Source organism: Coccinella septempunctata, chromosome 9 (genome assembly GCF_907165205.1).
Source record: "Coccinella septempunctata chromosome 9, icCocSept1.1, whole genome shotgun sequence".
In the NCBI taxonomy this organism is placed as follows: domain Eukaryota; kingdom Metazoa; phylum Arthropoda; class Insecta; order Coleoptera; family Coccinellidae; genus Coccinella; species Coccinella septempunctata.
The window spans coordinates 16,266,255-16,287,612 of record NC_058197.1 but is presented as its reverse complement, the minus strand read 5'-3'; the positions used below and the strand labels follow the sequence as shown (position 1 = coordinate 16,287,612).

The window sequence follows — 21,358 nt, the reverse complement described above, 5'->3', positions numbered from 1 at the left end:
TTTTTGTTCGTTGTTATTTGAAATTCAGTTTAAGATGGATATAAACGAGAATATATTGTTACTGGACTAATTTTTAAGCAAATCTTATAATCACATCTCATTTTCAGGCAATAATGGACGAGAAATTCTTGGTATATATCGAATGTGGATGTCAAAAAGTTCTTGTTTGATTACTTTTCATACGAAAAACTTTTTAAGAAAATTATTTTATTTATTTCAATATATCATTACAATATACGAATGAGAAAGGAATGTTCATGAAAAACATTACTCCAAAATAAAAAAAAAAATAAATGCAATCCCAAATATCTTAAACAGTCTTCAACATGGCAAACTCTAAAAAAAAATACATCAAAAATACGAGGACTTAAACATTAAGTTTACAAGGTAATAAATATGGCAAAAGATCACAAAAATTTTCGTTCACAATATAAAAAATCTAATATTGAAGTGAAAAGGTCCCTATTTAAATGGATGACTAGAATGAACAACATAATTTTCACAAACCACTGGAATGTAAAAGAATCAAGAGAAGACTCGTGTGATATGTATGAAAAATCAATCAACGAGAGAATCTTAATATCGATTTAGAAGAGCGAAGAAAACTATTATAGAAATTTTGACAGAAAACCGACAGCAACAACAGTCTTAAAATTCACAATATGCTCCCAACGGCCGACTCAATTTCTCCATCGTTCAAAGCTGCACCGATCGACAACTCGCAATACTCCACCTCCAAGTCCTCCTTCACCTGCGACTCGCACTCCCGACTTATACTCTTAACAGCCGAATCCAACTCCTCGGTCTTGAAACCGAACAAATTGTTATCCGTAAACGTCATAGAGTCCCCCATGGAATCGACCAAGATGACGTTACTATTCGAATTGGTCAAACCGTTCACAATCATCACATCGTTCGAAGAAGCCGTATTGGATCTTCCAATCGTCCCTTCTTCTTCGCTGCTGCAACTCTCCGAACTCGAATCCTCACTTTCCGTAGTCTGGAATTCAACAGGAGTCCCAGAAAACTTTTTGTCTACGTTTAGATTGTCCGATTTCAATTGGTATTTTTCCATCCCAGAATTCTCTGAAGAATTACAACGGAACTTGTGTCGATTCTGATTGGAGTCTTCGGATATCGTTTCACTCTCACTGTCATCTTCGGAACTGCTCAAATCGACCTTATCCACTTTTCGTTCATCTTCACTTTCTTCGTCTTCGTTTGAAGAACATTCAACTTGTTCTATTAAACTTTCGTAGTATGTTTCGTTGTGTTCGGTCTTGAGTTTCTCTCCGTTTATCTCTCCCTCATTCTCCAATATGGACCAATCGAAGTTTTCGTGTATGGCCATGTGCAACTTCAACTTGGAGCTTGCGTTGTGGTACCTCCCGCATATTTTACATATAAAATTCGAACCGAAGCCTTGACCGTGTAAGAGAGTGGGGTGGTTTTGTCTCAAGTGTCTTTGGAGGGTCCTGTAATCAACGTTGGTCTTCAGACAGATTCCACAAACTGTTGCTGCAACACTTTTATGGCAACGAATGTAGTGTTGCCACAGGTGCTTCTTAGCTGGCCACGTTTTAAAACATATCTCGCAAAGTGATGGCACATCGCTGTCTACGTAAACCGTTCTCTTGGAACTGCCTTGTTGGGCTGCAATATCATCTTCGTATCTCGGGGAGTCTTTTTTAAGTGGTTGTTTGGTTTTAGTCGGGTTAAGTTTTGTTTTATCTTCGATCTTCGTTTGGTTTTCCTCGTTTATCTTCTTACCCAACAGTCTTTTCTCCAGCAACGATATCTTCATAGCCGATAAATCCTGAGCGAAGGGACTGAATAGTTCCTCGGTTCCAACATCCTCCACATCTTCGATTTCCTCCTTGCAACTCTCCGATTCTTCAATTTCCTCAACATCTTCCTTCGGATAATTATTTTTGACGATGGTTACGTTCTGATTCTTGGAACTGTGCAGCTCTTCGCAGTGCAAGTTCAACTCCTCCTCCGTGTTGAAGATCTCCAAACAGGCCTTGCAGACTTTGAATATGCGACCGTGGGACTTGTTCAGGTGGTCGTAGGTCTTCCACTTGGAGCCGTAGTTCTTACCGCAAACCGTGCAAGAAGTCAGGGGTCTCAGGTCGTTCTTGTGCACCAGCTGGACGTGGTCCTTCAGGATGTGCTGGTTTTCAAACAGCTTCAGGCAGATCCCGCAGCTCAAACTCAGGATTTTTCGGTGCAGGCTCAAGATATGCATCTTCAATTTGATCTTAGACGGTAGAGAGTCACCGCAGAACTGACAGATGTAGGAGTTGGAATGGTCGTTTAGGTGGTCCGACAGGTTCTGTTGGGAGCGAAGGATGTTACCGCACACTTTACAGAAGAGCTTGCACTTCGGATGGGTGAATCTTATATGGGACACTATCTCGCATTTGCTTTGCGCCTTTTGGGAGCAAATTTCACAGGTGTATTCCGAGTGGTAGTTCACCAAATGCTTGGCTAAACTCTGCCGGTCCTTGAATATCCTCGAGCAGGATTTACAGCGGGTCAACAGGTCTTTCTGCGATTTTGGCCTGCAGTTTTTCTTGTGTTTCTTCAGCAGCAGCTTCTTTGAGAAACCCTTGGAACACTTGGGGCACTTGAAGTCCCCTTCGTTAGGGGGTGGGGTGTAGTTCGTTATGATGTTGGTGTAAAGGTGACTGGAGGCGTCTACCTCCTTGGGGACAGAAACGTCGGTCGCAAAAACCTCGTCGGAGGTCTCTTGATCCGAGGCCTCCTCGAATTCCGAAGAGGTGCTCTTCTTTTCCCGATCCAAGAAACCGTACTTCACGAAAACAGATTGGTCTTCTACCACGTTGATATTTCGACGATCAGTCTTCTGTTTGGCAGAGTGAATTTTAGCGAAATGCTGCTCTAGGTGGTACTTGGAGGCGCTGGTCTTCTGACAAATCTGGCAGGTTATGCTCGGGTGGTTCTTGTGGAGCCTATTGACGTGCTTCCAGAGGTGGGAATTCCTCCCATAGAACTTGTTGCAGAGGTCACAATGGAATTTACTGTGCTGGGTCCTACGATGCCTGCTAAAATCCTTGAACGATTGGAAATTGGACTGGAAGCAGAGGCTGCAACTCAAGTCTTTGGATGACGGTGAAACAGGACCTGAAATAAAATACATTTTGACCCCTCCTTCATGAAATTCTTTGATTATAACCTAACAGTCATCTGTTAAATGTCATCTGTCAAACGTCATTGTTTTTCTATGGTCCAATTCACTCACCTAGCTCGCAGGAATTGTTCAGCTCAACATAATCAGCCGGATCGAACATTTTAACCTCCCTCTTGCAGATATCGATCAAGAACTCGTGGATCAACACGTGATTCTCCATTTCCCTCATGCCATCCTCCCCGTATTTGCAGATAGAGCAATAATACCTAGTTTTCACTGGGTACTCGATTGCGCAGATCTTAAGGTGGTTTCTCAAATTCACCAAGGATGTCATCGGTTGAAAGCATATTCCGCACATCAGAGGGACTTCCACAGGGTGTTCAGAACGACAGTGCAGGCGTAAATTTTGCTTGGTGGAAGACGAATAAGGACAAATTTGACAGGAAAACTCTTCCTGATTCGTCTTAGGGGAGTTAGAATCATGCTGATTGTCATCTGCGTATAAACAAGTTATAATGAAGGAAAATTATCCGATTAATTAACAGTTATACATACCGGAACTACTATTCCTTTTTATATCGGAGATTTTCAATAAATTCGGAATCTTTTTTTTCCTATCCGATAAATTCTCCACAGTTTTATTCAAATCCAGATCGTGTATCTCGAAAATATGCGCTGCCAAAGCCGCAGGGCCACTGAACTTTTCATCGCACAAGAGACAACTTTGAGGTAAGATTAAGTCCGATGTTATAAGATTCTGCAACAAATAATTTAAATTTCTAGTGAAATAAATAGAAAAACGTCAACTACCTGATCACTGGCTAGTACAGTTTCTGTAAATCCGTTTACTTGAGGGTTATTTTGCAGTTTTTTGGGCGCCCTATTCTTCCTACGGTTAATAGTGTCGATTCTGCAAATTTTCGGTTGAACATTCTCAATCACATCCGGTTTTCTCTTGACTCCCTTCCTGTGGGCTATATCGTTTATCAAGCTATTCTCGCAATCATCAAAATACTGTTTGGTAAAAGCAGTTTTACTCAAGAGAGTATTCAGTAAATCATCAACCTTCTTATGAGTTTTCTTATTTACAACCACAACTCCTTTATTGTGCAACTTATTATCGGACTCTGACATTTCAGAATCAACCTCGTAATCGACTAACTTTATATCACAACCTTTAAATGGTAACTCGATTTTGTCTGAATTTTGTTCAGAATATTTTGTAAATAATATATCATATGTATCTTCAGTTTGGGTTTCTTGAGCTTTTCTAGGTTCGTTGAAATTAACTAGGCAACTTTTGTCGTGCCTTCTTTTTGACTTTAAACATGATTCTGCAACATCGTACTGAGATTCCAGTACGATTATACTCTGGAGACAATTTTTGATGAAGTAATAGAATTTCGTTATGTTTTCCAAGCATTCTTCGCATATATTGTCCGGCAGGAGGCAATGCTGTGTAACCTGGAAGAATATCTTTTAATCTTGATACTTAAAAGACTCACTTTGAACTCACAAATATTGGAAGGCAAGTTTCTATTTTGTGTTTCAGTCCTTCTATCCTGAAGATATCTTGATGGGTTGTACCCAATCGCCCACATATTCTGCATAATTTCGTCTCCATTTCTCTCATTCATCTTTCACAACCGAGTACGTACATATATGAATTTTTCGAAAAACAAATCGTAATTGAAAATTCAGAAAAACTGTTTGAACACTTCGCAATGAACCATCGTATTCAGCACAAATGTTCAATTATGATGGAGTTTTTGATCCAGCAGATTTCATAGTTTCACGTATAAATCAAATCGAAGGCAGTTTCATTTAGTTTATATTTAAAATTGCAATATTTTTTTCGCGAATTTGTAGCCAAAAGACGCCATTACTTTGTTTGATTTTCTGTTTGGCGGAATCGCCGATAGATGGAAACACCTTTCAAAAATTCAATGATAAGTGGATATGAGTCACTATTTTCAAAAACGGTTTGAAATCAAAAACGGGAATTTTTAAAGGCAATCTCAGTTAAAGGTATTCCGTTTGTATCGATCAATTCAACGGAAAAAGCTCGTTTCATTTTTGGTGGAATCCTTTCATTTGCAACCTACCGGACGTCCTTACAATGACGTTTGATTAACCTTGAATTTTTTCGGACCTATTTCCGCTCATTTTATTGTTGTTTACCTTTTAAATTACTCGAGGAAGTCGTTTTCCTTTAGCCCACATTTTAGAATGGCCCTCAATAACTTTTTGGACTTCTTTCAGAAGGAAAAGGTGACGAAATACCTCGTATTCTTTTTGCAACCATTTGTAATTTATCCTTTTGTAGACTTTTAGACCTAGGAAAAAGTTTGCTCATGGCACAATAAGATACAGCTTGCATAAGCAAGCTTGTGCTAGTTTAAACTCTGGCATAAATCTGAGAAATGCTGTTAAATTACCTTCAGGGGAAGATTTGAATGATTGGGTAGCCGTGCATGGTGTGTATAACAAAAAATATTACAATATCCGATTATCAGTTTTACATTTCAGTTGTGGATTTCTTCAATAGAATCAATCTCATTTATGGTACAATTTCTGAATATTGTACGGACCAGACATGCCCAACTATGTCTGGTGGGCCACGCTTTGAATATTTGTGGGCCGATGGGGTTAAGTACAAAAAACCAACACCCCTACCGGCTCGAGAGTATATCAGCAACCTTATGGATTGGATTGAGATACAAATAAATAACCAAGCGCTATTTCCTTGTACCTCAGATCTTCCCTTTCCAAAGAATTTCCTCAGTCACTGTAGCAAAATCTTAGCGAGATTACACAGAGTTTTCGTCCACGTTTATATACATCATTTTCAAAACATCGTGACAATAGCAGCCGTGAGTACTCTGTGTTTTTATTTCGATTCTAGATTGATCGGTAAGGAAAAGTCTGAATTTTTTTTCTTGTAGGAAGCTCACGTTAATACCTGCTATAAACATTTCTACTATTTCGTGACTGAGTTTGATCTGGTCAGTACCAAAGAATTAGAGCCATTACGTGAGATGGCTTCTAAAATTTGCAAGGATTCACCTGAGTAATACCCATCAGTGGGATGTCGTAATTTAAGTTAAAATTGTTAAGTAATGTCCTCAATTGAAATGCAGTCTGATTTTAAAGGAATAGTGTAAGAGTAAGTAATCAAAAACAATATCTTCTTGAATTTTCCGTATACTGTTGTATTAATTTAGCAAGTATTGAAAAAAAATTGTGTAGACTCTCCAGAACTCGAGAGTAAAAGTACTTAAATGCCATATTCTTTAAGAATTGAAGAGGAAGTTTCCTCGAAATTGATATTTTTCAAATGGGAGATGAGAGTGATAGGAAAGTGATATGTAAACTCAATTTTGATAGTAGTTTTAGCGGTAATTCACTTTATCACAGTAGCTTTCGAAATAGTTCAGATTGAAGTGAAAATTTCGAAATATTACGAGTTTATCCTTCGAGGCTTTCTGTTTGGGTTGTTTGTTCATTTGTTGCGTATTTATCATCATCTGTGATTTATTTAATGTTGATTGTATATCAGGTTTTAATTTAATCATTTATTGAGTCATTTTAGAGACTGATTAACCACCATAGTTTCATTAATCATAAACGCTCTACATAATTGTTAATTTTTAATATTAACTTTTTGAGGTCAGTGTTGATTTTTGGTTTAATTTTCCCCTAAGTCCGAAGTTTGTGTTTTCCATAAGGAGCCTTTGAATTGTATGCCTTCAACGAGAAAATTGAGTGATAATTGATTGGAATTTTGGAATGTATAAGGATATTTTTGGGAAGATATGTTGTAATCTCAACCAAAGACCATTATCGTGATGGAAATTGATATTAATAAAAAATATTCTCCAGTATGTTTCTTTTCACTTTGAATCCATGAGTTTTTGTATGAATAGATGGGTGTTCCTTGTCTCTTACTATTTTTTCTTTGGTCTTCGATGTTCCTAATTTCCTTGTTTCCTTTTTGTTTTTCTTCTTAGATCTTTGAAATCCCGGAAATAATATTCCTTGTCTCCTTTCTTGTATGTTTGTTTGGTCTTTGATATCCCTGAGATTATATAATTCTCCCCGAGTCCTTCTCTCCTTTTATGTATTCTTTCTTTGGTCTTTTTTGTTATGAATGGTTGTCTTTGTATCAGAGTGTGAAAAATCCATCTCCCCTGTGTATGTTCAATTTAAAACATGAATTAAGTTACGAAATTTAAGGGTTTATTATTGGGCCCTTATTTTTTTGTTTACCACAGGACTCTGAATGTAACAAATAGAATTGATTCAGAAATAATGCAACTACATGTGTATTTTATTGGGTTTTTCATTTTTTCTCAATTTTTACAAGCGTAAAGTGCTTGGATGTTGATTTTTTTCAAAAATTATTACTGATAGCCCAATAAATTATACTTCAACTTTTGCGCCAAATTATAAGTTTCAAAATATGGGCCAATCGAAAATAGCTATACTAAAAATTATCGCATTGCGAATGCATCTACATAAAACAAGTTCTGTTATTCTCTTCACGGCTGGCGTACCTTAACAAATTATGCAATAACAATCAAGAACTATCGCTGAAACGTTCCTCAACATGGGTAGTAAGTAGACTGAATAAAAATATTAATGACGATGCATAATAATACGGAGTGATTGTGAAATTTTCACCTGTTACATGGTTTCTTTGTGTCAGTTTCTGCGTGGTCTTACTGCTGTATGCAGTCGTGCGCCGTAAAAACAAAAAAAAAAATGTTTTAAAAGTGTTTTAGGGCAGTTTTGATATCGTTCAGTGCTTGAAGTTTTTCGTACGTTTCAAATAAAACGGGTTAGTATTGATTTTTTTTATCAGATTCTTCATCGATTTTGGCTACAAACATATGTTTCAATAACGCTGTTCGTCGACAACAAATTATGGAAGAAATTCAAGAATTAAGATTGTAATTTCGTCAAAAATTGATCCGATTTGTAAGATTTTAAACGATCCCTCAGTCGATTCTGGATTAAAAGGGCGGAAACGTTTAGCGAAGCTTCTGTGAACCAATGAGAGTGCTTTAAAGTGTGACGTAAAATGCGCGGGAGTTTGAAATGGTCCCGAGTTATCAGATTGTATTTCAATTAACTGAAAAAACCTTTTTTTAAGATTAGATGGAAGAATAACGATGTATGCACTTTCAGCGGTGAGGAAAGCGTCTGCAGGTTTTCAATTATATGTGAAAAAAAATCGTCAGGTGTACATAGTCGAGCGTGTCAGATTTTCATTCAGATGGTTAATGTTGCGGACGTGTTGACCCATTAATCTGACACTAATCAGGCGGGTTTTTCTTTTAATCTAGCAGTTTGGAGGTGAAAACAATGCGTTTTTTTGAAAAATCTCCCTTCCTGTACCTATTATCGTTTTTGTATTCATGATGAAAGTTGTAGATGATAAAATTCTGTACAACTTTTGTCTGAAGCAATTTCGAATACTCTCAACCGTTTTCGAGCTAGAGGGCGAGGAGCTTAGCCATACATAAGAAAGGGTGAGGTCAATGTAGAATCCCAGTATAATGTACATTCATCTCAAAAACGTCGGGACGTAGAAAAGATTGCTTCGGACGAAATTTGTAGAAAATTTTATGCTCTACAACTTTTTTAAGGAATGCAAAAATGATTCAAAGCCCAGGAGAGAAGATAATTCAAAAAAACTTATTTTTGGGACCCTTATATGGCCAATTTTTATTGTTTTAGCTTGCTGAAACAGATCGTTTTTTCACAATTCATGACAGGCTGTCCTAAAAATTCCCCTTATATACAGGTCTAATTTTTGGTAGAGTTACACTCTACAGGGTCTAAAGGTATCTCCCCCTTTTGGGTTCCCCAACTATAAGTTAATGTGCCGAAATTTCAAATACCACGTGACAATTCCTCACTAATTAACTTCAGTACCTTGAAAAATGTTGATGGTACATTAATATCATCATCAAATGACACTACAAAGAATGCTTGTAGAAGTGGTTCCAACAAATCTTTGAAAGCCGCTATATCCGTTCATTAGAAAAAACTGGTTTCGTTATTTGCAGATTTCTTGACGTCATCTAATTTCCGAATTGAAAAAAATAGGTTTCGTGTCGAAAACAATTTCGGTCTATTCCATTTATCCAACTGTCGTCTTCCAAATAAGAACTTCTACCATCAGAAAGGTACTAGCAATAATTGTACATTCATGTCATTAAAATGTCAACCTTGCTGATTGATTAAGTGTATTGGAATCTGTTTTAGAAAGTTATTATTCGCATTATTTCATCGATGAATTATTATTGTTTGATTCCGTTCGTTGCAGAAGTTCCAAACGCATTGCTTGAGGTAGTGTATGTTGTGTTGCCAGCTTTTGGGCGGTAAAAATTGACCAGTTTCCAGTTCTTTATTAATCCGGAGTAAAATGAAAATGCCCAAGTTTTGGAAATCTGGAAGGATGTGGCGTAAGTAGTACCTTTTTATTTTTACTTTTATATATCATACAAAAAAAAAATTAGTTTTGAGGACCAAGAACTTTTCAGTCTATTCAAGATTGTTTGGAGTAAGTTTTTCGCACTTTTTCAAAAAGTTACGATATATTTATACATAAAATGTAGATCTCCTAAACTATTCGGTCAAAATATTACTGATACGGTATAAATTGATAGTTCACCATAAGGAATCAAGAATTTATCGTGTGTTGTCCTGTTTCGTCACGTAGTATATTATCGTTAACGTTTACAATCAGTTTTAATTGCATTCTACATAAAGGAGCACGAAATTTATTGATATTGTGATGGTTTTATCTCCAATTCGATTCCTTCCAAGCTGAAGAAGGTTAAAATATATGCATTATTCATCATTAGAAGTTTTTGCCCAAATAAATACAACTCTGTTTGTTTTTTATGGCAGAGTGGGGTTTAACTATAATTAGTCTAACATCTAAATGATTTGTAGCATCTTAAATTACAATTTGGACGGTTTTTTTCGGTTTGTCATTGAACTTTTCATTCTGCATGAGCGCGACTATGTTAATATGTATTGGCATCAAAATTGCCACAACAATTTGCTCTTGAAAATCTCGTCAAACTCAGCAAAAAATAATTCTACATTAAATTACGCCAAATAGGGTGTTTTATTTCATTTTTGGCAGTTATTATTGAAGAAACATAGGCCACATTAACCCTCTGAAGTTAATTTCGATTCAATTCGACAACTTTTACGAGAATTTCGATTTCGTGGATAACTTTCAATGGTTGTTTTGATAATTGTTCTTATAATTACAACAATTATTGTTGGGTGCGGTAAATTTATAGTTTTCTTCAACACCAACTTATATATCCCCTATTTGTTCAGTGGATATCAACGTATAATTACAATTGGTTGCATCTGTTTGTTCTTCAAATTGATTTTCCATTGAAGAAATTACATAACATCGTTTACACCTCAATTATGTACTTAAGTTGTCTACAAATCAATTATTCTTGAATGAAGAGGTTAACAGTTGATAGACTGGCCTCTTCGTCCATGGTATTCAGTCAACTCCATCAAAATTCTGTTGATTTTTTGAAAAAATCGCGAGGAAATAAATATGCTTCAGATTTAGGGAAGTTTCACCATAGATATTTTCGAGCTCTTCCCATTATTGTTCACTTGAATGGTTTCATTTCACCTTAACGATGTCTTTAGAAAAGAATCAATGTTCTAGGAAATATTTCATTAATATTTAGGTAATGATTTCTAGAACTATTTCAAATCGCGGTTCAATGGCAATTTAAAGTATCGTTACAGCATCGATTCGATTTTCTCCTGGCATAAATGAAAAACTAGAATAATATCTGATCGGATTTCTGAAGAAAATGAATTTGTTTGCCTGGGGGTTTGACACAATAACACGTTGTCCTAATTGATATGCTCCTTAGAAGGACCAATTTATTCCAGACTCTTCTTGAAAACGTCTACAGGGTTTAGATCATAAGATATCAGTGGCCACATCAATTTTCTTTTCTAACCAAATTGAAACTTCTGAATGGAAAATGCATTGAAATGTTATGACCTAAACTAGATGGTTTATTCTATACCCTGGCTAAAGACTCAATACTAGATTTATGTTAGATAGCCATGTATACAGGGTGTGTCAAGGTGGATGGCCTATTAGACGTTTATCGAAATTTTGTGCCGAAAATTTGCATATTGGGGTTTATGGCCATATCTTTTTATCAGGGCCGAATCGGAAAAAATGGTATAGGTAAAAAGAGTGTCTTTTGACCTCAAGCATCCACTGTTAAAATATTTGTACGAGTCAAAGGCTCGCCCTGTATAGTGTTCAATAAGGAATCAATTGAAATTTCAAATGACTGAGAAGTGTGGATTCTGCTATTGTAAACATCAACATTTCGACTGTTTTAATAACAATAGAGACCTTCATCTTGAAGAAAACAAAAACAATCACACGCAGAGTCGTTCAACATTGAAAAAACTATTAATTTTTTGCCCAAACACTGAAATAATGTGGATTTTAACAGAGAATAACGATCCTCATTCGATTTATTATCATAATTTTATGTAGAAGTGAATAGTTATTGTTATTTCCATTGGTTTCTTGTTCATATATGAGCTCATTAGAAGTCGTACGACCAGATATCACCCTTGTCCGATCAATATCGCTTTTTACAAGAAAAAACGGCCTATTATGAGCCCATTTTTCTCACATTTAATTCCCATCTTCGGTGCATAGATCAACATTAGCATACGTATATAAACGAGGTCCAATTGAAGGTACCATTCGTATGGATATAATGGCCATGGTAGACTCTACACCAAAACCTATCTCCCACCATAGCGAAGCAGACCGTTAAGCAGAGCTCTTTCTTCTGCCACCATCTCTTCAGTAGCGACTTTCCTGGCTGGTGCAAAGCAACACTTTCAGCCAGTTGCACAACACACGTCACTTCTGGACAACCTACTTAAGATCTGACGTTGTCCGCGCCCGTAAACGCAGCCTAAACGCGGTGAAATTCAGTGAGTTGTGACCGGAAAAACCACGAGGATCTAAAAATCGACGGAGGTAAGTGGAAAATTTTTTTGGTCCTTCGATCGACGCCACAGTTGAGAATTTTTTTTTTTCGCGTTGCTCAAGTAGGTTCTTCGCTGTGAGTTTTTTGGGGTCATACGCGTTTTGAAATAGTTTCGGTTGTTTATCGGAGAATTATGCGTTTTGTTGGGTGGATATTGCCAATTTTCGTTGGGCAATTTGGTTTGGGAAATGGTTGGTAGTTTGATGGAAGTTGGTTAAGCGCGGAATGTGAAAATAGGTTTTTTTAATCTGGGATTTCGAAAAACTTTTGAATTTTTTATGTTAAAAGATGTGTATATTGGGAATTATGTAATACCAAAACAAATAATACCAATCAAATATTATTTTTCACTTTTGGAACCATGAAAAAACAAAAAATAAGTTGAAACTTTCTCCGCACTTCATTGAATTCTTGCTGTTATGTAAGGGATTCTTCACACAATCTCCATTTGTTTTTAAAGCTATCGGATATCCTATTTTTTCTCGATACCTATAAATTCAACGTTCTCAATCTTGACGATATGATTTTGCCCACACTAAAGCCTTTGTTTTGAATAATGCAACAATAAGAAGTATTGAAATAACAGCTCGACAATGAAGGTCTACTTATCACATGCCAAAGAACCATTATTCCATCCTAAAAACAGAGATTTTTCTCGATTTCTCTGCTGGGAGAAAGTTCCTCGAAGATTTGCACAGATGGAAAAGATGTTCGACATAAAATCTGGGAACATATTTGCCAATTTTTTTTCGAGTCTGTCTAGGAACAGGAAATTTGGGAAATTTCCCAAGGTTTCCGAGTTCCCAGGTGAATTTATAGGTCGATTATATCAACTTTTGTCCAAGGGTAACGTCGATAATTTCGATAAATGGTGAATACCCAAGGTCCGATATTCAAATATATGTATTTAGTGGGATCAATTAAGAGTGACATTGGCGCAAAGTTGATTTTTGAGGCCGCATATGGCAAATTTAGATAAACGCTTGAGGCAGAGCCCCTGTCCATAATTTATGCCGCATTGAAATTCGGTAGACCATTGTTGGATGAAAAATGCTTGGTGGAAAACAAACGACAATACTTTTGTACCAATTTAGGCTTCTAAAGGACCTTCTTTCAAGGAGAATACTTTGGCACTCCTCAATTGAGACGTGAACACATATTTGTGTTGTTCAAGTCCAAAACTGCTGGGCAATTAGCTCGGGACAGCTAAGCAGGGAATGAAATGGTCAAACAACCCCCTCCAATTCTTGGTTTTTGAAACCGAAACATTTATGTGACTAGGGAGATTTGGTGGATGCACTGAAGGCTTCTAAAGAAGCCGAAACGGTCAAAAAAGTTGGTTTCTTTTGATCATTTTTTCGTCCACAGATTGGCAGGCTCTTATTCTGACCCCTACCTAAGAAATTGAAGAAGATTTTGTGTTGCTTATTGAGTTCAAGTCTGTCCTCAGCTGCTGTTTGATTGGTTACAGGGTTTGGGTGATTAAAACAACTTTCTGGGTTTCAGAGATCAGAAATCTGAATTGAAATAGCTTAGTTGCCCTATGTCTTGTGTGTAAGGGTGGTTTTTGGACCTTTAAGTGTCTCTTATGTACCATTCTGGCTGTAACAAAGCGAATTCTTGTTCCATCGAACCCCTGTACCAAAGGACCATGTATTTTTCAAAATCCACCTGACAGATCTGACCTAAGCAGATCCTTGATTTGTTTAGGTTAGCTGACCGTAACAGATTTCATCTGGGTTGAGTTTTTCCCCTCGAGTGCTGTCACAAGCCCTTAAAAGGCTTAAATTCGTTTTAGAGGACACCTACCAACTATAGAAGTCACGCAACACGAGTATGTCATCAGTTCAAACCGAATTTACCGGAATAACTTGATGATACCTCAGTCCCACGTCCAAGAATGGTTCGTTCAATTATTCTATTTGTGAAATTAGAAATAATTAGCTCGGTAGGACCTCGTCACATCGCCTGTTTGCAAGACGTTGCACATGTAGGTCCGATGATGACCCCACGAAGGTCCAAATGAGTGCAGTAATAAAGCTTAATCGATGTTATTTCATTATCTTGTTGCCCCCTGACATCGGCTACTTTGTCGTTGGGTTTAAAAACGCGAAATGGATGATTGGTGTTACTGTGACGTATTTTCGGCTATTCGAATCTTATTGGCTCTCTCCGTGAATCAAAATCTCGTTTCAAAATCGTTTCAAGGTTTCTATATACGATCTGAGGTATTTTTCTGTTTGTTCATTGGTCGAGGTTAGACGAAAACTGGTTTGGTATTCCAGTTTTTTTTTGTGTGTATACGTCGAGGATACAAATTCGCTTTTTGCAAAGTACCATGTCCAAAGACGTTGTTAATTATGAAATTACCGACACTTGTTTGTAGTTTTCCCAGTTGGAGTCACACGTTGAGCTCAATTTATCTACCATTGTATGTTTTATATGAGAATTATGCTGATTCATCAAGTATATTCGAATTTTTGAGCAACTCTGAAGAGCAATTTTTACTCTTTTTCTTAGAAACCATAAAACTGAGTAAAAATTCCTTGGAAGCCAGAAGAAATTTGTTCAAAATAAATCAAGCCATCAGAAATTAATGTTTCAATAGTATAAGGGAAAAGGTTTCTTCCAAAACGAATTATAGGGGTGGCTTTTCCCACCATCAATTGGGGGCATCCACCATTTTTTCCCTTGCTTACAATAACAAGATGGGATTTTAGGATTTTCTTCCAATTGTTCGTCTCTCTTCTATCATAGTTTCCGGGTTGTGGCTAGCCCATCCTTTATTCTACAGGATCACGTAGGTAAGCTCAGTGGAAAATTAATATTCAGCACGCAACAAACACTGAGTATATTTTCACCTTCGTGTCTTTCTTGGAAGCCTCGAGGTCCAAGATCGATCTCTGTTATCGATAAGGACGAAATCCTGGGAGTTTTAATGCGACACGAAACTGGATTTTTAACCTTCTTCTCGAAAAACTAGATACTGCTTGATTCAGTAATGAAGTTTTCGAGAATTTCATCGATATAACTATCGGTTTTGGGCTGATTTGTTGTTTCCGCTTCTCCGAGTATGGGATTTTTAATGTCATATCAATAAAACTGCCGTTCGAAAATAGGATTTTATTGCAGTCATTTTAGTGAATTCATTAGATTTCGCATAGTTATTGTGTTATCATCATGTAGGAACGATACTGTTGGTGAGTTGGTGAATTTTCACTGCAATATCCATATTTGTTAAATCAATATGATTTCGGTGATAGATACAAGGTTCAACCATAAAATCATCGCACTTTTTGAGAAAAAGTTCCTAGAAAAGTGTGAAAAGCATAGCTTTCATTGAGTCTCATTACAAGAATCCAAAGAATCTGAGGTAGTTGGAAAAATTTTAAGTTTTCATAGTGAGCTGTGCCACCCCTGGAAAAGCAAAATTTCCTTCAGAATAACTAGCTAAATCTGTGACTCTACACATCTGTGGATCTTTTAAACAGGGTTGCATTCAGCCAACGTACCCAATTTTCCGAATATCACAGATAATTTTTTTTATATACCAAAACATAGACTCCAGCCAGATAAAAAACACGTATCGGCATATTTTCAACATTACCAAATAACTCTGGGGTTTTGTGTTTTCTTGGGTTGACCACTTCCTTTTTCTGAACTCACCTGCATCATATGGAAAACCTCAACTCATCGCGAAACAGTACTTTTGAAAGATTGATAACGATCCGTAGCAGTGTAGCAACATTGGGATATTCTATAAGGAAGGTATATATGTACCTTCTTCTTCCTTAAATGCGCTTTCTACCCTACCATATAAAACATGGTAAATTATCAATAGATTGGTCAGATGGCAGTTTAATTGTTAAGGTATTTCAAACATGACGAATGGCTGTTTAAAGTGCATATTAATAACCGAGTTATGGCACGTAACAAATTGAAATTTCTAAACAATAAACAATTTTGTCGAGAGTGGGAATACTTTCCAAACAGAATGTGTGCTTAAATCTATACAGAGTGAGTCTTTTGAGAGGTTCTTTTGAGCTCAAAAATCTACTCTCAGAATATTTGTATCAGTCACCCTGTATATGGAGGATTTTCGATCCCCTGGTCTTGGATGGATCAATCTAACTCATCTAGCTCATTTTTCTACAAGAAGTTTCAAGAAGTTGAGATCAAATGAGGACTAGGTGCCGTCTTTAGGGGGCTCTATTTGAGCAGAGGGATTGCTAAAATAAAATTCTATGGAAGACCACACCATATTTTGACAACATGAATTTTTCCCAATATTCATTCACATCCTGTATATTTGGATTCACAAATAAACAACCGATTGCAATCGTGGTTCCCGGACGTTTTAAAAATATTTTCCCCCAATTTTTCTTCACAATTAATCAGATATTATTATTTTTCAGATAACAAGAGGGTCACCTACAACCAAAAATAAAATCACCACACTTTTTGGAGTGGAGATCAGTGATATTCTGTGTATGTGAAGTGACAAGTGTTGCTGTTTGGTGCGTTTCATCCCTTTTTTAACTTTGTTCGAGTTACAAATCGTCCAAAAATGAAGGGAAGAGAAAAGCTTTGCGCTAAACTATCGAGCGCGTTCCTTAGGAAGTGGTGTAAGTCAAGAATTCATTATATGCTAAGTGTTGATGAAAGAAAGGATCTTTTCTACACCCAATTTTCTGGGAATTAATTCATCATCCGTTACTAGAAGAAGGATTTAATCTGGGCACTGTATTTCCTGTGGTGATTATTACGTGAATCCAATCGAAATGATATCGAATCCTTAGCGACAAAGTGAAATAGGCTCATAATCATTCATCGAACTGAAAGGAATATAACAAAATAATTTGCATGATATGACTAACGCGGAGACCATTGTCGAGATCCATTGGTACCTACAATGAATGACTAATCGAATCAAACATTATTGATGCGATAGTTTTGCCTTTATCCGTTTCCTCCCTATGTTTCCCGAAATTTTCATGATTCATTTATGACTGCATGATTTTTCTCGAAGATTGCCTCTTACTTCGGATGCGAAAGGAAGTAATTTCACTTGATTGGTATCAATTCTTCGTAGAGAGGATGTTCCAAAACAGGACTCGTTAAAATAATAGTGAAAAGATTCAAATTATACCGCTAAACTAACCACAGAACTTTAATACACTCTGTTTAAAAAATCCACAGATTAAACCCATTTCATATATGACATTTTTTTGAACATCAAACATTCTTCTTCTTTTTTAAGCTAACAAACATAGAGCACTATAATGACAACCCTTCTGAACATAGACATAGAGACTTCATGTCTATGCTTTAAAACATAGACATGGAAACATGTCTCTATGTCTATCATAGACATAGACATATACTCTATGTCTATCATAGAAATAGAGACATGTTTCCATGTCTATGACTATCATAGACATAGAGACATGTTTCCATGTCTATGTCTATCATAGACATAGACATATACTCTATGTCTATCAGAGACATAGAGTCTGTATGTCAATGATGTCTATAATTCTGTGGATTTTTCAACAGAGTTGCATTCAGCCCAATTACCCAATTTTTCGAATTTGAAGGATGAATATAAACCAACTCGAAAACGAGTATATTCAATATTGCGACTTATAGCGTGTTCACAACAATGCGTTACACACACACAGAATTTTTTTTTCAAGACTAGACCTTGTTTTGAACGTCCGAATTTGGGTCTAAACACCCATTATCGACGCCCTAAAAACGTGTAAACTTGTCGCAATGCTTTTCGGATTCTATCAACACCATAAAAAAACTTTTTATTACCATTACTTATACCAAAAAAAAGACTTGTATGAATCGAGAATTCCTCGTTAGAGATTCTTCGCTGCATGGAAAGTGACTGTTCATGAAGACCTTCAGCTATACAAACACATCATCGACATTAGATATTCAAGCACATTCTCCGACTGGCAAGGATAATTTCCCAGATCCTTTTCAAAACGCGCGCTACAGCATGTGCGTGTCTGTTCACCTTGGCACAGATCGCTCTGAAATTTTAATTTTTATCGAATTATTTGGGTATTTCGATATAGACGTTTGTCAGTTTTATAATCTAGGAAATTTTCGTAACGCTCAAGATGGAACTAGTCTAGCTCCGATCTTCGTGAGACCCGATAAAGTGTTGCAAAACGAAGTTACGTCTTTCATTAATTGCCAAATTGTGTGTTGTTTACTCTTCAAGTTGATGAAATCGATATTTGTTAAGGAATCCTTTGGACGCCATGTTTTCTTTCGGTTTCCCGCCAAAATTTGACGTTTACGCCTTTGACGTGACTTTTGAAGATTTTCTATGTCAATTCGCATAGATTTATATCGTGTTTTATGGGTGACTGCGCATCGTTATCTTATTTTTATGCAACTTTTCTCGTATTAGGCCAATTAATGGCTGCAGGACCGTGGAAAACGGCCGATTTGTCTTGTCATTCGACAATCCGCGTAGGATTTCATACATGGCTGAGTTTTTACGTCGAATTGTACGTAGAAAGTACTGAGGCAATTTCGACGAAGTGAAATTTTTTCCTGTTTCCGATATTCATACACACACAATCGATGTTATGTATGATTTTAATGTATGGTAATCAGTTCGGTTCTTATATATGGCCGCGGTTATGTAAGGAAGGCGATGCGCGTGCGTTTTTCGGTAGGAAAGCGAGAAATCTTCGGTATTCTGCTGGAAATTAAGTCGTTTTGTAAGAATCTGGTTTGTTAAGGTGGCGTTACGACAAATGGCGATGTTTTGATGGACCATCTCGTTATTTACTCCAATCTCGCACATTAAAACGTTTTTTTCGACGGTAATTTCCCGTAAGATTAATATCGGAAAAAAAATACCCATCATTCCGATGTCAATTAAAATATTCCTGTAATAATAATTCCGCAACTACGTCACCGTATTGGACGGGTACAAAATTCAAGGGAAATGAGTTAAACGTCCGCATAAAAAATATCCATTCGTGTAACGATAATGAATCACTGACATTACAGGATGTAATTGTACTCGAGCGAAGAGAGTTCGTCAGTTCCTTGCCATGTTTCGAATTCGTTTTTTTATATCGTCTTGTTTTCTGGTCAATTTCGCCCGTCTTCAACAACGCTGACCAAAACTTGTACGGTCAAGGTTGTTGTTGGAACTTTGTTTTTTCGATCGGTCGATGTTTTTTTCGAGAGGAAACCATTTGTTTCGAGCAAATTGGTCGAAGGACTCTAAACGCATATTTTAATGCTGATTATGATTGCCTTGTTTAGCGTAAACTGCTAATTACGACTCGGAATTACAATTATGCTAAGGGTGTTCCTCATGGGACTAGTCGTGTACCATTTTATTCCTGAAAATCATAGAAATGCTCGATTTGCGAAGTTTTATCTGCCTATGTCTTTCTCTAGAGAGCTTAGAGGATAATCATAGTCATTCCTATCTTCAAGTCTATCTATCCATAAAAATTTTTCTTCTCGGAATATAATGCAAACATGCTTGAGTCACAGAGATGGTTTAGAGTGGCATATTTTCTCTAGGTCACCACGGTATATCAAGTGACCTCTCAGCTCCTTATATGTGATTGGAATTCTTGATTTATTCTGGAAATTGCTCCACTGTTGTTGAACAATTTCGCTTAGGGCAAAATGAAGAAAAAATACAGCAAGTCTTGGATGATTACAGTGGAAGTTTGTTATGCTCCCTGTGAGTGAGAGGGGTGTAAAGGGTTTTTGAGTTTTTTTTTTTACTTTGTGTGTCAGATATGGGTTCTCCTTTGTCTGGTGATTTAGTTTGGTTTCGAAAATTTTCGCTCTACTTATCATTCTGTTTTTATAATTTTCGATCCACTCCCATCGTCCTTGGAAACATTTCGAGGAATGTAGTTTCAGCATTTTTAAAATTAATAACTATTTATCCTTTTTCAAACCGGCTCCAACTGGTCGCCTTCAATCTTCCAGTTACAATAAAGGTCCAAGCTTGCTGGATATATAACTGGTTGGTTGTAGATATTTTACGAGATGAACAAACAAGTTTTCTGGCATCTCCGTGTATCTGTATGTTATTTCAACGATGAGGAGACAACCAACACTTTACATTTTCTTTTCAGTTTTTCCTCGAGTTTGTTCAAATTGCACCTTAAAGCAAGAAGACAGGGTGTTGTTGACTCGTACAAATATTTTAACAGTAGATTCTTGAGGTTAAATGAAACACTTTTTTTCCTATACATTTTTTCCAATTCGGTCCTGATAAAAAGATATAGCCATCGTGAATTTTCATAATGAGCTGTGCCACCCCTGGGAAAAATAGAATTACCTTCAGAATAACTAGCTAAGTCTGTGACACTACACATCTGTGGATCTTTTAAACAGAGTTGCATTCAGCCAAAGTAGCGATAGCGAAGAGTGGTGTTTTTGGCCTTGGTATTTATGAAATTCATTTCATAATTTTTTTAGCAACTCTGCCCAAGCTGCTAGTCCTGTACTAAAAAAATACCAAAAGGAATACATTTAGTGATTTATTTTTCAGAATAAAATGAAGTAAACAAATGTTTTTTTTGTCTTGAACTAAGGGAGAAGAATTTTTCAATTTTTTCCCCTATTCCATGATATCACTGGGAAGTTTCAGATAGACTACAATCGATTTCTACTTTCTGCGCACAAGAAGTGGCAGTAATAATGGAAATCACCTTCGTATAGCAAATTGTACTTCTTTGCATTATTCTACTTTCTTCTCGTCATGGTTACTTGACTAGAGAAGACTTAAGAGCCTCAAGCTTTGATGAACAATGTCTGTGCAATCATTGCTAATTACTCATTACGATGGCAAATCGATTTGTTGAAAGTGAATTCTTTTATGGACGTTCTTGCTGATGTTTAAAAAATATTTGGATGCGAATTCTCTTTTTAATTTTCAGGATTTCTGGTCCTGATTTGAAGTGGAGAATAATTTTATAATCTCTCTGGAGAATTCTCGAATGAATTGATCAGTGTAACAGCTCTGTAGTAGCCCTAGGTCGTACGTGAGGTCAGGACTTTAATTGAGCTAGATTAAGGACTAATTCAGTGACAAAGAAGAATTTAAAGGTGA

The 21,358-nt window shown here is 36.6% G+C and overlaps 3 protein-coding genes across 6 annotated transcripts in view; 2 read left to right on the top strand and 1 right to left on the bottom strand.

The window, feature by feature from the left end:
- Nucleotides 1-190: 190 nt before the first annotated feature.
- LOC123320029 (zinc finger protein 845-like) lies at nucleotides 191-5,046 on the bottom strand. Its single transcript, XM_044907171.1, has 5 exons — nucleotides 4,671-5,046; nucleotides 3,965-4,618; nucleotides 3,710-3,911; nucleotides 3,266-3,649; nucleotides 191-3,147 (listed from the first exon to the last, which is right to left on the bottom strand). The coding sequence occupies exons 1-5, from the start codon at nucleotides 4,785-4,787 to the stop codon at nucleotides 656-658; spliced, it is 3,849 nt and encodes a 1,282-aa protein (XP_044763106.1). The 5' UTR covers nucleotides 4,788-5,046; the 3' UTR covers nucleotides 191-655.
- Nucleotides 5,047-5,215: 169 nt separating this feature from the next.
- Nucleotides 5,216-7,038, top strand: LOC123320030 (MOB kinase activator-like 3). The gene is made up of 4 exons (XM_044907172.1): nucleotides 5,216-5,425; nucleotides 5,481-5,631; nucleotides 5,684-6,027; nucleotides 6,100-7,038. The coding sequence occupies exons 1-4, from the start codon at nucleotides 5,384-5,386 to the stop codon at nucleotides 6,226-6,228; spliced, it is 666 nt and encodes a 221-aa protein (XP_044763107.1). The 5' UTR covers nucleotides 5,216-5,383; the 3' UTR covers nucleotides 6,229-7,038.
- An 864-nt stretch (nucleotides 7,039-7,902) lies between these two features.
- LOC123320107 (lysosome membrane protein 2) overlaps nucleotides 7,903-21,358 on the top strand; it is a 29,086-nt gene continuing 15,630 nt past the window's right edge. Inside the window, exons 1-4 of one of the 4 annotated variants that reach the window (XM_044907288.1) lie at nucleotides 7,903-7,994; nucleotides 9,489-9,627; nucleotides 11,942-12,230; nucleotides 16,656-16,865. In XM_044907288.1, the coding sequence (XP_044763223.1) occupies nucleotides 16,808-16,865 (58 nt within the window). In that variant the 5' untranslated portion in view covers nucleotides 7,903-7,994; nucleotides 9,489-9,627; nucleotides 11,942-12,230; nucleotides 16,656-16,807. Of the gene's footprint in view, nucleotides 7,995-9,331; nucleotides 9,349-9,488; nucleotides 9,628-11,941; nucleotides 12,231-15,313; nucleotides 15,441-16,655; nucleotides 16,866-21,358 lie in introns of those variants that run through there. The other 3 variants (XM_044907290.1, XM_044907291.1, XM_044907289.1) reach the window with 3 other exon arrangements.

Bases quoted from the DNA above. Each gene is read 5' to 3' on its own strand.
- LOC123320030 (XM_044907172.1), top strand. From the start codon at position 5,384: ATGGCCCTCAATAACTTTTTGGACTTCTTTCAGAAGGAAAAG. The intron at 5,632-5,683 runs GTGTGTATAACA...TTTACATTTCAG, and splicing joins TGATTGGGTAGCCGTGCATG to TTGTGGATTTCTTCAATAGA. The intron at 6,028-6,099 runs GTGAGTACTCTG...TTTTTCTTGTAG, and splicing joins ACATCGTGACAATAGCAGCC to GAAGCTCACGTTAATACCTG.
- LOC123320029 (XM_044907171.1), bottom strand. From the start codon at position 4,787: ATGAGAGAAATGGAGACGAAATTATGCAGAATATGTGGGCGATTGGGT. The intron at 3,650-3,709 runs GTATGTATAACT...GTTTATACGCAG, and splicing joins AAAAAGGAATAGTAGTTCCG to ATGACAATCAGCATGATTCT. The intron at 3,148-3,265 runs GTGAGTGAATTG...ATTTTATTTCAG, and splicing joins GAACAATTCCTGCGAGCTAG to GTCCTGTTTCACCGTCATCC.